The 16,795-nt window shown below is 45.4% G+C and overlaps 1 protein-coding gene across 1 annotated transcript in view; it reads right to left on the bottom strand.

The window, feature by feature from the left end:
- Nucleotides 1-1,233: 1,233 nt before the first annotated feature.
- Nucleotides 1,234-16,795, bottom strand: part of LOC139613310 (forkhead box protein O6-like) — a 31,926-nt gene continuing 16,364 nt past the window's right edge. Inside the window, exon 2 of the mRNA XM_071469855.1 lies at nt 1,234-5,472. Coding sequence (XP_071325956.1) covers nt 3,739-5,472 — 1,734 coding nt within the window. The 3' untranslated portion in view covers nt 1,234-3,738. The remainder of the gene's footprint in view (nt 5,473-16,795) is intronic.

The raw sequence follows: 16,795 nt of genomic DNA, 5'->3' as shown, positions 1-16,795 counted from the left end.
GGACTGCCTTCCTGTCTACCTCAACCTCCGTCTCTCTCAGGAGATAGGCTGCGAAGAGTAAGACTTTGGCCATATGCCAGGCTCTCAGTCTCGGTTACACTCACTCAGTTTGGACTAATTGTGAAATTACTATGTGAAATTATCTTATAAAGTTACTGAGCCATGTTTGAGCTCATCAGGCCCCACAAAATGTTCGCAAAAAAACACTTTTTAATTGTGTGTTTTTGTGCCAAGCATCTTTAGCTTTACATATACACTGCCTGGCTTCTCCTCTCCACACCTATATCCTTCTTTTTCCCTCTACTTCTCACTCGTTTCCCTGCAGAGAGGCTTTACCAAGTGGAGTCAATTAAAACTGTACATCTAAGTGAGAAATGTCTGTTTGAGCGCGCGTGTCGGTGCGCATGGTTTCATAACCACGCTGTGTGCCTCTTTGTGTAAATGTGTGAATTTGTGGTATTTTCAAATGTACGTGTGTGAATGTGCATGTGTGGTGTGAGTCTGTGTATGTGTGTGTGTGTGTGTGTGTGTAAATGTCTGAGTGAGTGTAGAGGCAGGGGCTCCCCTGGGGCCTGGCAGTATGGCGCCGTAGCGCTGCACACTCCTCCTGTGAAAACGCCTCCAATGGGACTGGGACAGCTGTGGCCAACCTATACGGCTTCATGGGCCATAACAAGCCTTATGACACACACAGACGCACACACATATACACACCTATTACTCCAATCCTGCCAACTCTGTCTGGCTGTCTGGGTGCCTCCTTGTTTTGTCTGTCTGTCAAGTACTATCTCTCTCCCTCTTTCACAGACTCACACACACTCACCCTTTTCTCTCGTTCTTTCTCCTGCAGTCTCTATCACAAGTGATGCTTCCCAACATATGTGAAAATCCAATTTTTTTATTTTATTCATACAGCCCACTCTTTCTGCCTCCCACGCAGCAAGTTGGTGTCACACGACTGCAGGGGTTGTCTGCATGCCTGATGGGAGTTTTGAAAATGAAACAAAACCTACACAATGAAGCAATAAAGTATCAAGCAACACACATTCATTCATCTCATCAGCTATTGTATATGAGCACATGAGAGAGACCACACCTGACAAGCACAAAGAAAATCCACTTCAGACTCTAAATAGTGAGAAAATTTTGCTGTGTTTTCATGGAAAAAAAAAAAAAAAATCCAAATCTATCTTCATGGTCTAAGTCACACAAATTGCAATGACGGAGACAGACTTTCTTTTAATTTCATTTATTTAACAGTCACCAGATGATGAGATACATTCTCTTAAAAAAGAAATAGACAACAAAACTGATATTCTTTTGAGATTTTAAAAACTATTATACAATATTCTTAATATATAGATTTTGTACAAAATAAAAGTCAGTAAAAGGGGCAACGGGAGAGTGACATCTTAAAAAACAGAGGAAAAAAAAAGAAGAAGGGGACAGGAGTTGACTCAAACAACGACCACATTTAGGAGTGACAAAGACCAATCTCTTTCATAAATAAATATAGGAAAATTAGACATCATATATAGCTCTCTTTCCAATCACAGGGCATTGCTAAATGTCTGTTAGCATAGGTTAGAACATAACTGCTTTGTGAGGCCCATTTGCTTCGAAAATTCCACGCATTTTCCACAGAGATTAGCTGGAACCAGTGTGGCTAAAAGCCCTGAAATATAAGTATTTACCTCAATAATGGGTCTGATAGTCTGTGCCGTGCTTGACCTTTGGCTGTAACAATAACCCCCAACCCCAGCCTTACACTCCCCCAACCCCACCTCCCCTCCTTTCCTTTGTGTGCCGTACTTGGTGCAGACCAAGCGCAGAGAGTCTCCTTGAGTGAACGAGAGAATAGGAATGTCCTCTTTTTCTCTCTCTCTCTCTCTCTCTCTCTCGCAAGGCCAGTGAGAAACCATGCGCAAACACAGAGACAATTGAGCAGAGCACATATGGGAGGGGTGCACAATATAGGAGCATAGGAAGGTCATACTGCACTACCAACATCATTTTACCATTGAATTCCATCCTTACACTGTTCAGCGCTGTTCTTGTTGGTCCTTAGAAATTCAACAACACAACAACAACTACAAGACAACAGAATAAACACACAAAAAGTGGATGTGAATGGCTGCGGGGCATCACAACCCTGTTTGACATAGACTCATGCCACTCAGATTGGCTGATTGTTTTCTCCTTAAATCTCCCCCCTTTGCACCTATTTGAATATTTGAAGCTGAGGGTATAAGCACTGAAAACATGGGAACAAGGGAACACAAAATACAGATAATGGAGATGATTTACAATACGAATACACTACCTGTTTTCAGACACACACGCCCAAAGAGCATGAAAACTGAGGCTGATGGTTGATCCCACTGCAACAACAGACTTTTGTTCTATCCTTGTCTCCATCTTTTCTTTGTTTGTACCCTCTGTGAGCAAGCAAGCGGACAGTGACATTGGCCCTTCTCAGAGCAGGACAGCAGGCAGAGTGACTTGGCGTTAATCACAGTTTTGTCTCGCTTTCTTGGCACATTAAGTCAGAGAAGCGAGTGGCGGCCCGGACGGCCGGGGTGAGAGATGGGAGGACAACGCGTTAGACTCTCAATAATGACGCATCGCTGCCGCATCACTTTGGAGATTAAAAGCAAGATGCTGAATTTCAATCAAGCCACATTAATGGCTTGGTGTGAGGAATGGTCACTTTGTCTCCACTGGCAGGCAGAGAGAGCGACAGAGATTTAGAGAAGGAAAGAGAAAAAGAGCAAGAGAGAGAGTGGCACAAGGGGAACAGGTGAGACAAGGTGATACGACATTTTAATTCACCAAATTGCATGCTAGCTGGTAATGATAGAATCCATTTAACGATGTAGTATTCTCTAACCAATGGCAAAAGGGCATTGATGAAACATCCAAAAGAAAAGTCAGAGTGCCAAGGACTGAGTGCTTGTAGCTATAAATAACAGGATTGGAACTGATGAATATGTGAATTTCATAATTTAAACAGTAAACTGGTTTCAGATCAGAGTTTGTTTGTTTTTTTTTTATATATATTGTACAAATGTTCTAAAACCACTGTCAAATCAGGGTTGAATTTAACAATATTGTATTACTTCATATTTAAAATATCTGAAGGTGAGAGATAAGGAAAAGGAAATGTCTAAGGTTTTGAGCCAACAGAGGAACTAAGGATTTATTGAGAAAAAAAAAAAAAAAAAAAAGATTGTCTCCATCGCTGACAATGACAGCATATGAGGTGAAAAGGAGGGCAATTTTAATTCAATGCCAAGATCTGACATTTTATCAACGGAGCTTGTGATTTCCTCATTGGCTCCCATTAAATCCTGCAGCCACCTTACAAAACATGCCAAGCTCTGCCTGAGCCGCTCTGTGAACGTGTTACACTGTGAGATGTGACCCACTTGCAATAAAGTGCATTGAGAGTTCAGTTCTCATGGTAGATGAGAAGCGATGTTGGGCAAGCACAGCTGAGAGATTGTCATCACAGTATAGCTAATACGAGGAAAAACCTAATGTGACATGAACTAGATCTCTTGGGGAGGTGGAGATAAAACCGGAGGGGGGGGGGGGTTGACAGAAGAACTGTCAAGACAACAAAGAGAGACGGGTGTGTTGGTCGTATAGTCTCTGTGTCAAGTCAGGAATGTCACAGTTCGTACACAGTGCTTCATGGGTTGTTCTTTCTCAGGGTAGGATGTATTCTCCTAGACCTCAGCCAGGCACCCAGCTCTGGTTGCTATGGGCTTGCTGTGGACTGGCCAGAGTGCTCATTCCCATCCCCATCCCCATGGTCACACCCATGCCCATGCCCATGCCAATGCCCACGCCCTGGGCAAGGGAGCAGTCAAAGTTAAAGTCCATCTCCTCTCCAGAGTCCATAATGTCATGGAGGAGAATGGACTCCACATCACAGTCCAAGCTACCGTGGAACATGTCAATATCCAAGTCGGCTGGTAGTCTCTCATGGGGGTGAGGTTGGTGATAACCATGGTAGTTGCTACCAACGCTACCATTCCCCATCCCCTGGCCATGGTGGTAAGGTCCGTTAGTCATGCCTTGGTGTTGTGGGTCAGGGTAATGGTTGTGACGGGGGTGTGGGTGTGGGGCAGTGGCCACGTGGCAGGAGTCCTGGGGCATGCCAAGCATACCTGCTGGATTTGGAGGGAGGGTAGTGGAGGCAGGGAGGTGGGCATGTGATGGGGGGCTGTACAAGTAGGGAGTTTTGTGGTTGTAGGCCTGCAGCTGATTGCTGTTGCCACGTGGGGTCAGGGCCGCAGCCCGGGGGGGTGTGTGGTTATGGCTCTGGCTGAGGTTGTGACTGTTGTGAGTGAGGCTGTGAGGTGAGTTGTGGTTGTGGTTGGTTACACTGTTGTGATTATGACTGGGAGTATGGCTGTGAGTTCTGTTATGGCTATGAGCTGAGCTGTGACTATGAGGTCCATTGTGGCTGTGGCTGTGGCCATTACGGTGACCAGGGTGGTGGCTATGATGGTTGGAGCCTACTCCATTACTAGCTTGACCAATCATAGGATGGCTTTCCCTCTCCTGTCCCAGCACCATGTCCTTGGAACAGTATTGCTGCCCAGCTGGACCCCCTGCTAGCAGACTCTGCAGGGCATTGGTACTGGAGTACGCACGCATGGTTCCAGAGAAACTGGCTGGCTTGTTCTCCTGAATGGTCTGCATGGGTGAGTGGTGGCGCAGCATCCCCAAGCCTGTTGCTCCATAGACACCTGCACCATAGGAGCTCTGCCCCTTCACTCCAGAGCTGTAGTGGTAGACAGGGGTTTGGTGCTTGTGTCTGCCAACAGCTGGATGCTGCTGGTGTTGCTGCTGCTGTGGGTGATGATGATGATAAGTATCCTCCATCAGCTGCTCATCCAGACTGATGGCACTTGCCAGGTTAGCCAGCTGTGGCAGCTGCTCAAGGGGAGGACAGCGATTCCCTGCTCCCATGGATGGAGAGCGGGCACTGGTTGGTGAAGGGTAGAGGTGGGGGGAGGTGGAACAGGACAGGCCACCCTCCTCTGGTTCTTCAGGTTCTTCCTCAGCAAGGATGGGTGAGAGACGCCCACTCAGGGTGGAGGCTGACGAACTAGCCCTGGAGTGGAGGTCTGTCCAGGCATCAAACTCTCCATCTGTCCCAGATGCACCTCCAGCTCCTGGGAGGCCTTTCCGTGGTGGGCTGCCATGGTCGGGGGAGCCTTGGAGCCCCACCACAGCAGAACTTGCTCCTATCCCAGGACGGCCAACCCTTTTGCCTCTAATACGGCCTTTGCTTTTTAGGTATTTGGTGCTGTTGTCCATGGAGACTGCTCGCCGGCGAGGGGCCTTGCCCATCTTCCCTCCATCTGGGTTCAGCATCCACCAGGAACTCTTCCCAGTCCCCTCATTCTGCACCCGGATAAAGCGTGTGTGGAGGGATAGGTTGTGCCGGATGGAGTTCTGTAGACAGATGAAAGAAACACACTGTTTGTACACAAACTGCTTTTCTCAGATGAACACTTTAAAATCAGTGAAATATGCATAAGATTGATATGAAATGTTCCATAAGAAAAATTTTTGACATCAAACAATGGAGACAAAACTAATTACAGCCACAACTGTCAACACTGCTCATAAATCATTCAGTCTATACATGTTGAGTCACAGAAAAATTGTGCCAAATTATCAGGTCGCTTCCTTCTCTATTATTAGATATATAAAACACACAGTAGATATTCAACTCTTTATGCAATCGGTGCCAGCCAAAGTCTGAAAATTGAGAGCGCATTCAAAAAAAAACAACCGTATTCGAAGGACAGCTACAGCTGGTGCAGAGCAAGACCTGGTCAGCCTCAACCAACCTGAAACGACCTGAGACTCAGTCTTGAGACACTCTCCTTATGTACGTCAATCCTACCACTTTAATTTCCATCAATCCATCTGTCCTCCTCTACTTCTCCTTTCAGCCGGCCTGATGTAAGCTGCTGTGGTTGGGTGTACTGTGTGTTTGAAGTCGGTGCCAGTCTGGCTTAGTGCCAACCCTGTCTCTTTCGCTCTCGTAGCTTGAATGGGGGGATGTATCGCAAGATTGAGCCGGGAGCAAGGAAGGCTAATGGATGTATCCCACCCTCCGACATCTACTTTCACTCCCTATCTCCCTCTCCCTTCCTTGTTTTGTCTTTATCATGTTTTTCTGTCTTTCTCTTTTGTCACTGAGAGCAACATACTGTATTTTGACTTGTCAAGGTTTTCCTTTTTCTTATTCCACACACTTATTTGGACCCAAGTTGTTTTCCACTTCTGCCTTCAGTCTCTATGCCTTCAATTATACAGTGTGTCACCAATTACTTTCCCATTATCCTCAACATCGGTATGTACAGTCACTAACTCAGGCATTCATAGAATATAGGGGTTTTTTTTATCATTTACATCTCAAGGCTTGTTGAATGCTGAAGGTTCCTGATGTGCAACAGAGTCTGTCATTGCAATTCTGCTCTTTGTTGTGCGTGGGGCATTTTGACGCTCAAGCATGAAAATACCAAATCAAAAGCACTTCCTGTGGTTTAGGAATATACTGGTACAATAGATTGTTTCAGATTGCGGGGTACTCACATTTCCATCATCTCCATTATGTTGCGGATTATTTGTATTCACACTGAATTGCACGGCAGGGAAACAAATAAATCAAATTGCGGAGGAGAACACATAAATGGGAGGCGAACTGAATTCAGGTGATCTGTGAATGCCTCCTTGGGTTATCTTGCTGTGACACCTCCAGCATTGGGTAACCATGGCAACCGGGTAAACGTGCAAAAACGTGCAGAACTATATCATATTGTGGTGAGAATCAGGGGAGAGAGAGAGAGAAAGAGAGAGAGAGATGGAGGGAGAGTGGGGGATGGGGGAAAGGATGCAAGAGGAGGCGGTTGTTTGATGCTGCTGCTCCAACACTAAACAGCCTTTCATCTCGGCAGTGCAGGTCCGCAGGGGATGCCCGCTCCCTGCTTCTGACGGCTTCTCTACGTGCCGCGCCAACTCCCTGTCTCACCCTGGCTGGATCATCCACCTATCATACCACTCCAAATCATCCCCATCAAGTCCTGTGCATGCCTGAATTAAAACATATGTAAGCTTTCATGCCATTCCACCACAGCCGGTTGTAAATGGGGCATCTTTCAGAGAGCTGAACCACTTCATGCTGCAACTCTGTGTGACCTGTGTGATTCAAATCTCGATTTATCCCCATATGAAGGGAAGAGCAGCCCCATTGAACTTGGAGGGATTTGTCATCATCCCAAACCCTCTTTATCTGATGAATCCACCTGCTAGAGAGATTTGAGAGATTTCGGATAGTGGTCAGCCACATCATCATCATCATCATCATCATCATCATCATCACTTGCTGCTGGCTTCCTGTCATGTAGTTTTCCACCACATGTTTTTCTCTGTCATCCTGTTTGTGTGTGTATTTTAGTATCTAAGAATAGCTCAGGTTGCAGGTGGTTCCACTGCGGGTGTGGCTCTATCCGCCTCCTGTTCCCTGACTCTGAGTCAGGGGCAATTTGGCCAGCCTATGGCCCTCACGCCCCCGAAACAGGCAGTCACTGCTAATCCCCCTCCATCCCAGAGTAATCCCAGACAATCCTGGGCTAATCCCAAGTTGATTCAGGGGCACTCCCAGCTGGGTGTCTCACAGAGAGCCATGCCAGGTCACCACGGACACAGCAGGCAGCCCGGATATGCTATGATCCAATAGTAATACAGAGTAAGGGGAGTTTGAGATGTGGGAAATAGGCACACTATAAATCCCTTGTGATGTTAACCTATTGCTAATGTTTGTGTGTGTGCATTTTATTTGATGATTTCTGAGGTAGTGAGCTGACGTTAACCATATTTTTGATGCCTCCATCAACTTGACTACCTTTACTCTGTGTGCTGTCCTTGAGGGTTGGCTTTGCCACATTTTTACCCCTGCAGGTTGAATAGAATAAAATTGAAAACTTTATTATGTATTAAATATTCATAAAATGGAAATTCTCTTTCAGCCCCCTGGCTTGCTGAGGCAGACGGATGAAGCCCGCAGAAACATACAATGACAGAGGAACACACACATCACACGCCCGGGTCCAGGAAGCTACTTCCTATTCAAATCATACCTCTTTAATACAATGGGCCTAGTGGAGAGGGCTCTAAATAATGAATGAAGCAGTGGCTGGGCTTATGCAGAGAGATGCACTGCCTGGTCCCATATTACTGAGAAGAACAGACAGAGTCATAAGTAGCGGTGTGACTGTTTTGTGATCAGGGACATCCACACTCATCAGTCTACGAACACAACTAAATTAGAATGAAAGGGGTTAATTTGACCATAAAGTAAAAGAGGATAGAGGTAATAGTTTATGGCTCAATCAAAGCCAATTAAGGTAAAAAAAAGTTCTCTTGGCTGCAGGAAAACAATCAGCTTGGGTTCAACTCTCATTAAGGCCTAAAAATCCTGATAGCTGATTTAGATATTTAGACAACAGATACCAAGCCACAGGATAGGCCTCTTTGTCCTCAGATTAAAAGCTTAGGCTCTTTTCAAACACATCTGACATGTTGACACTTTTCCACAATACACAGGTGGACTAAGAGGTAAGAGGGCTTTTCACTGGCTTAAGGAAGGAACTAAAGTGCTCAAACCAAAAAGACAAAAAGACATTTCTTATGTGAATCTGGTCCAACAGATTATCGTTCATCATTTGGTGAGAAGCAGAAACAGCTTCCTCGTATTCATCTATAATAACCTCTTTAAGAACCATTCCTTTGGCTCTTGGAAATCTTACAATACAAATCAATTGCTCTACTTTCTGCCTCCTTTTTTCCAAGAAAACTCAGTTTGATTCAGGGACTGGAGAGGCCTATTTAGTGCAGTGAATCAATGACGTTTAATGGCTATCAGTGCTGGCTTAGCACATATCAAGGTACGACTAACTACAAAATCCACCTGCATTATGAGGCCAATATGGGTGCTCAATATACCATATCCCCAGTGTTTGCAATTCCACTAATAACAATGTCTAACCACTACAGGCTTGCACTGGCTTGGTGCCCAACGCACCCCACTGTTTCCACTCTCAAGCATTGGGAGTATATGTAGTAAGGGGTAAGGGGTTGTTATGTCGAGCCCAGTGGCTCGTCTGGGATAACCTGACTGACTGGCATGGGGGGCAGCTGTGCTAGGGGGTACAGCAGGAGGTGGAGGGGCCTGGGGGTGGGAAGATAGAGGTACCGCAAGGGGCCCCTCCAAGCCACACAAAAGGGTGCCCTCAAAATGCCCCCCACTCACCCCATCCCCCTCCATTAGCCCCCCATCAGAACCCACTCAGAGTTTTTCCCGCTCTCACACACATGCTCACACACAGAGGGGCGAGGAAACAGGTCAAACAGTTTATAGGTCCCATCTTGTGGCGAATGTGCACTCATTCAAACAGAACTGAGTGAGGAACTAAGGACTGTGAGTGGGGTCTGGGAACTGGCAAAAAGAAACCACTCACCCGATTCAAACAACCTCAAGGGTGAAGCAGCGTGGTGCGCTTGCCCAGCTAAGAACACAGCAGCTGTTCTTGTAGTGGCACCGGGTAAAGCCGTTTGCCACACTCGACTGGTATTACCAAACCATTTCATGCAGAATGGAGCCATTATGTATTGTCAAAGGGTATCCCTCTATGGTGCACATTCATTTGATAAGCCTAAATCAAGGGGGAGTAACAGAAGCGCTAACTGTGTTTATTGTGATGCTGTTTTTGCCTGTGCAGAAGGCAGGAGGGATCAGGGGGAGGGGAGATTTCAACACAAGCAGTTTTGTTCAGCACAGGAATGAGTTTTGTCAGCTAAGCCTGTCTCCAGGCTATTGGTGGAAATTAGCGCCGGCTAAATATTCGCTTTCCGTGATTGATGTCACGGCTCGCGTTGTCCCTTTGAAGGGAAATAAAGAATTTAGAGCCATGTGGATTAATAGGGATAGGGTTGGGGGAATTTAATGTGTCTGAGGGGGACTTGAAGAGGGACTGAAGGGCCTAATGGCTGCACAGATATGGCACAATGGAGCTGAGACGATATGGTGTATCAGAGAGTGAGAGAAGACAAGTGAGACTATGACAGTGAGTACAAGACAGAAAACTGGAAATTGTTTATGTGTGTATGTGTGTGAGAGAGGGAGAGGGAAGGAGAGAGATGTAGCTATTTGCCTGAGAAGCCCAGAGTCAGATGATTAAAATCCCTTTAGGAGACTTCTTTAAGAGAGACAGATGGGCAGACAGGCCTGTTTTTGGAATGCAATCAAATTGAAAAGATTAAAAAGGAGTCTCTTTTATTAGGAGGTGAGAAACAGTTACTTCTCTGCCACATGTCATCATTGCCTCCACAACAGTGGTCACGACTACATTGGCATGCAAGGCACATTACACCCCTTGTTGGGGAAGAAATAAACCTGGGATTAGGAATTGCATCTATCTCAGTGTATCACTTTGGGGTCTCTGAGGATTGGCAGCATTTGTAATTTATTGCTGAATAAATACACCCTACGGGAAAAAGTCAGAAACTTCAGGCTTTCATTTCCTATAGGATCGTTACAGAAAGAGATGAACTGAGCCTGAGTAACTCAAGGACTTTTCACTAATAGCCATCCTATTACAGACAGAACTTTCATTTAATCTCAACACCAATCTAAACAGGTACGATTCAAATGTGTGTTCCCTTGGCTGCCATTGTACTTGAATAGACTGAGTTTGCACAGTAGAGTGATTCAAGCACTGTGAAAGGTGCTCTGTATTCGACCCCATTATTCCACAACACTGCAGGAGTGCCATTTATAAAAAGGCTTAAAATGGAAAGCAAGTGTGTGGTAGTGTGGCTGGTAGCCTCAGAACAGGAAGTGGCTGTGGAGAGGGGTGTAATGGAGTTGGTAGGGGATTCCTGCCTGACTGTGCACTAATTGCAGCCAATGGCTGGCGACTCATCAGCCGTGCCCACCCTGGCGCCAAGGGAAGGGTTGGCATCGGGGTGGCAGGGTGTGGGATAGAGAAGGGCTGCCACAGCTTTGGTGGATAAAAATAGATGCTGACAGCTTAGTAGAGCATCTGAGACCCGCATAGGGGATCGGAAAATCCGCTCGCCTCATGCCAGGGACAGCTGAGTGTTTCCGGTGGGGACACGATCTGGGCATCACGTCTGACGCCCACGCACAAAACGAGGGAGTCTCAGAGTGGCCGTGGGCACGTGAATGACCATGTGCCACAGTATAGTATGGGTGTGATTTTTCCACTGGGACCCGCAAGGTAGGCAGAGCTCACGCCCTCCCACTGCGTATTCACACAACAGGTGTTTGGGCAGGGCCACCTGTGGGGCCGGCCGCCTGCTCGCACTTCACACCTCGTCTAGGGAGCAAACTAACATTTTCCACTGGGCTTGCCATGCTTTTGTTAAAGACCAACACATTTCTGGAGAGGCTTTTACAGCTCTTTTTACAAGATCAGCAAGATATGCATGTGTGCAAGTGTGTGCAAGTCAATCTGCATTTATGTGAGTGCTTGTGTGTCTATATTTGTGTATCAGTCCATTTAATAGCCAACAGGCTCAGTGTGGAGTTGATTATATTGAAACCTCCCTCTGCTATATACAAAGAAACTGATGGCCAACAATGGAATCAGTGCAAGCCCAGGCTTTTTTCACACTCAGCCTCCACATAATCTCATTCATAACAATGAGAATCTCATTTCCCACATTCTAAAGGTCAGTGCACACCTCTGATCACACTTTAATAAACATCATTCTCACCGTTTAATTTAATTTCAGCAGAGCAGGAAACTCATAGGCAGCCATGCACATGGCATGCAAAATTCATCGGATCGTCCCTTTAATTGCTTCAATTTCACAGTACAGAGAAGAATGACCGCAATCACTGTGAAGAAAAAAATAATGTGCAAATACACAGAAACATAGGCACACATCTTCAGAATACACAACACACAGTCACCCAGACAGAGAGAAGATAAGTAGAGTCAGTCAAGTGCCAGTTCTGGTTACATTTTAATAAAATAAGCTTCACAATTTTTTTTTTTTTTTTTTTTTGGAACAGCACCAAGTAGTGCCCCCACATCTCTTTGTCATCACACATTTTAACTCTCACCTAAACTGGCAAACTGTACCAAACAACCACACAGACATGCTCAAACACACACACACACACACACACGCCTATGCACACACTCACTTGCTGTCTCCCACACGCAGACTACATTGCACACACATGCCAACATGACACAAAGCCTGGCACACCGGGCACACTCATTACTGCAATGCCAAGCTACCAGTTGCTAAGGAGACCTGTGGGAGAGGGAGGGTTCCTTGTTGTTGCCATAGCAGCCGGCTCGCTCCCTGCCAACTCTCTCCCTCGGGGAGAAACAAGGCAAGAGGTGGGGGGTGAAGTGGGTAGAGGTAGGGGGCAGCAGTTTAATAGGGCTATGAGGTGCAAAGGAACTTCATTAGCCATCAGTGTGCGCCACACCAACCACTGCTTCCCATGAATGCCTACCCACATGCAACACTTCAGCCTGCAGACTTCCACTTACTCACGCACCGCCCATAGACTCCCACTTATTCACACACCTATATGGAGAAGAAGATGGAGAATGGCATGCTTAGAATGAAAAGCAAGGGAGCAGGGAGTTTGGCGGGGGGGGGGGGTTGGGTTTCGAGTGTATCAGCAAGGGGAGGGGCTGAGAGGGCAGAGGTGAATGAAGAACATAAAGAGGATGGCGGAACAAAGGAGTGTCAAAGAGGGTCTTCACTGTAGGGGGCTGCTTGGAAGAGAGGTAGGGATCTACATCACAGAAAGCTTAGGTAGGTAAAGACTGTATGGAGGCAGTCTCTCTGTAGCTGTGCCTTCTCCTAACCAACCTTGACCTTCAGCCTCCATCTAGCCAAACACATATATAGTATTTGTGCATATTCTTTTTCTGTACACAATGCAACTGTTCAACAAAGTACACAAATGTAACCATTCATCTGTACAGCCTGCAAGGTATACGATACATAATAATATATAATATATCATATACAACAGGCTGCAAGCTGTTTTACCACTTGGGATTAAGATTGTCCGTGTTTAAGCACGTGAATTAGAAAATGCTCCGAATCTGTTAAATGTTTTTCACTCAGTTCGCTTTTCAAGTTTTCTATACACACTGAAATGCCAAGGCCAACAACAACTGTTTATTGGGGGTTACCTGGCAACAAAATGCTAATTGATCTGAATGTGGCCAAGTGGATCGAAAGATTTGAAAAAACATAGTCAGATAATCTAGCTATCAGCCACCTCTGACTCTCTGTATTCACTTATCGTGTCAAACACACACTCCAGATGTCATCATATTGTATATGTGACATATATTTCACTTTTTTCAATCAGATTGTACAACACTAAAATGCTGTTTTGGTTGTGAATGATGGCTATAAACGCTACCTGTTAATGGAGCTGTCAAAAACAGTAATTTATGACTGACAACTTTTCAAACTTTTGCAAACACAGCCAAAGCATCTCATCTTAGCTCACACACATCTCTATGAGAATAGGTTTTACGAAACAAATTAATGTATCTGACATTTAATTGTCAACTTTATCATCTAAATGGCAAAATAGATAAACAGCATACATGGCCTTAGAAATAAGGATGAAATGAAGGAGAGGAGTGGTTTCACTGATCACATCACTCAAGGCTACAATTACAATTTTTTTTATTATTGTGTCAAAATTATGTCAAAAATGTCTCTCCCTATAAATACATAAATGTTTCTTATTGGACATGCTCAAGCCACTTACTAATTTAAACGTTTTGTTTGCTGTTTACAAAGCCAGAGTAAAGAATAGTGTCCCATCAAGATTCACAAAAATGGATGACATGACAAAGACTTGCACGAGAATAAATGACAATATAGAACCGTTTTTTCTCTGCCCTGGCATTTTCCAGCATTTTCAAATCTTTCCATCTTCAAAAAGATTAACTCTTTGTGTTCAAACGTGCTGCCTTAGTGTGGAGAGAAAACGATGACTCAAAATTAATCCACGACAGTGTGGACATGGCCTCGGAAACTGGATGCTTGTGAAATCAAGGTGAAGAGAGCTCAACTCCTGTAGGTTCAAAGTGATTTCTGTATTCAGGAGCAGTGCTTCAAATATCGACAGCCTGATAACCCACAATACTCCTGGCTGCCTCAGATTCTCATATTTTTAAGTACCAGGGTACAGTATCAACGAGGGAGGGTATTGATTGGGTCTGAATGAACTCCGTGTGTGTGTGTGTGTGTGTGTGTGTGTGTGTCTACAGTGAAGAATACCACCTCACCTCTCCACCCCTAACCCAAGCTTGACCAATTCAACACAAGCTCATATGGAGAGAAAATGAAGGATAGTGGGAGAAAGACACTCCTGTCCAACTGAGAGGAAATGAGGAGATGGGGGACAAGAAAAGACAGGATTTACCCCTCCTCCCTCAGTCCTTCCCCCCTCCTCTCTCCGTTTCCTGAAACAAAAAGAGCCCAATTAAGTCAGTTTGAGTTAGGGTCTTCTGTGTGTGTGTGTGTGTGTGTGTGTGGGAAACAATGCGCGTCCAAATCATGAGTGTGTATGCAATAAAGGGAAATTGGGGGGGGGGGGGCAGTGCACTGTAAGTTGTGGTGCTGTCTGAGAGGGGCAGAGGGGGAGAAGAGGGGGATTGGGGGGGGTGAAGCACTCTCTCTCTCTCTCTCTCTCTCTCTCTGGCATAAGACGGCCAAACTTGCTCTCAGCTCCTCGACGGGAGACGCTGAAATATTAATCGCCACGCTCCAGCCGCAGACTAGTGAACACAATCGCTTCAAACTCCCACCCTAATGAGTGTGTTCATGAATGGCTAATGTGCACAGATGGGGGGCTGATGACTGGATAGATCGCAATGGGGAGGTGAGGGAGGGAGGGAGGGAGAAGAGAGGAGGGAGGGAAGGAGGGGGAAAGTGAAATTTCGGCGGGGTGCGGTGGTGGCGGTGAGGGGGTGCAGAGGCATGCCATGACCTTTTAAGAGCCTCCTGAAAACTTAATTAAGACTAGCCCCGCTTCACTCTTTCCTACTCTCACTCTCTCCCACATACACACACACAGTCAGAAAAAATTCTCTATGATCCCTCGTTCTCGTGCTCTCTCCTCACGATTGTTTACCCTCTTGCCCTTTGCGCATGCACACCCTGCTGAGCTGATGTACACTAAATTTCTGGGGAATAAAACTTGAAAATGACTCACGCTGGCTTTTTATGAACACGTCAGTTTCTTGGTCATGTTAGCGCACGCACACATCTTGAGATAAACAAAACCTTGAACCGACATTAAAACTGCAGAAGTAGGTATGTCTTTCCTCGCCCCCTACATGGATACATCTACAGAAAGAGGATGGAACAAATCCACAAGGCTCTGAGGAGCAAGGTGAAGAGTTCTTTCACCTTGAATGCCATTTACCTCCACAGAGAAGTCGGTGTTACATCTCACCGATGGGTTGAATCCGAACCTGCTTGCAACGCAGGGCGTGTAGGCTGAAGCTCTCAACTAGAGCTTGTTGATTCGGAATGACAATGTTTTACATTCAGCATTTATGGCTGAATCTGACCTGTTTTTCACCCCTTATGGTTAGGTCTGGCCTCAGAGTACCTCCAACCTCATCACTGACTGTTCTCCTCATCCTCATTTCAAGCACTGACGTCATAAACATTTTGATAACATGTGGAGAGTAACAGAAATGCGGGTTAACGCCTCTTCCCAGGACTCTCCATTACCATAGAGGCCACCTACGGATTAAGAGCACCCAGCGTGCAGACGCATATGCAGACACACACACTCATGCAATGTCATGCATACACTCACAGCATCTAATTAGAGGAGTGAGATGCTGTGACCTAATTCCTAACCTCTCCTCGGCAGTCAGGATCAGGCCTCTGCTTGGATCGGTTGGATTAGGGCGGGAAAATGGAAGGTGCCTCGCAGTGGGAAGTATGGAAATAAGAAGAGGACAGGAGGTAGAGATGGGAAGAAAAAATATGATAGATGGTGGACACCGTAAGATGACTAAAACAGACTTATTTAGAATTAATGTCTACCTATTTGAAACACACAGAGGGCTTCTAAATAACATATCATGCTTCACTGAGAGTAGCAAACCTGTTCTCCTGTGTTTTCAGAGAATAGCAAATCTCCCATTTTATATCAGCATTTCAGACAAAACCTAAAAATGTTCATACTGAACATGAATTGCATTGCATGTAAAAATCTGTAAGATACAGGATGGAAGTTGCCAAGATTGACACAACTTGGGCAGCGTCACATGACTGCAGCTGCACAGCATGCATGATTTTTTTTCACACCAAATTAAGCAAAAGTAATAAACTACTACTACTACTACTACTACTACTACTACTGTTTATATGTTGGCTATTGTAACTTATACCAGGTTATTTATTGACTGTCAATTTGAACCTTGAGGCATGACTGCAGACAAGATGCTCCATGGAATGACAGTAGTTCTGTTATGCTCAGTTGAATGCTTTCCAAAGGTTACCATACAACTTCATAGATACAGCTGAATTGTGTGGAACTGTGCAATCAGTAAATTCACTGTTCCTGAATCCTTGAGCTGTTGCTGCAGCAGTTATTGCGGGTAAGCAACAGTTGTGACCATTCAACAGCAACTGCTACATTGAAATTAGATTGTTTATTGACAGT

This window comes from Trachinotus anak, unplaced genomic scaffold (assembly GCF_046630095.1).
Source record: "Trachinotus anak isolate AG129_WGS33_773 ecotype Australia unplaced genomic scaffold, CSIRO_AGI_Tana_v1 ptg000032l, whole genome shotgun sequence".
In the NCBI taxonomy this organism is placed as follows: domain Eukaryota; kingdom Metazoa; phylum Chordata; class Actinopteri; order Carangiformes; family Carangidae; genus Trachinotus; species Trachinotus anak.
The sequence above is the reverse complement of the archived record's forward strand: the minus strand, read 5'-3'. Positions and strand labels throughout refer to the sequence as shown.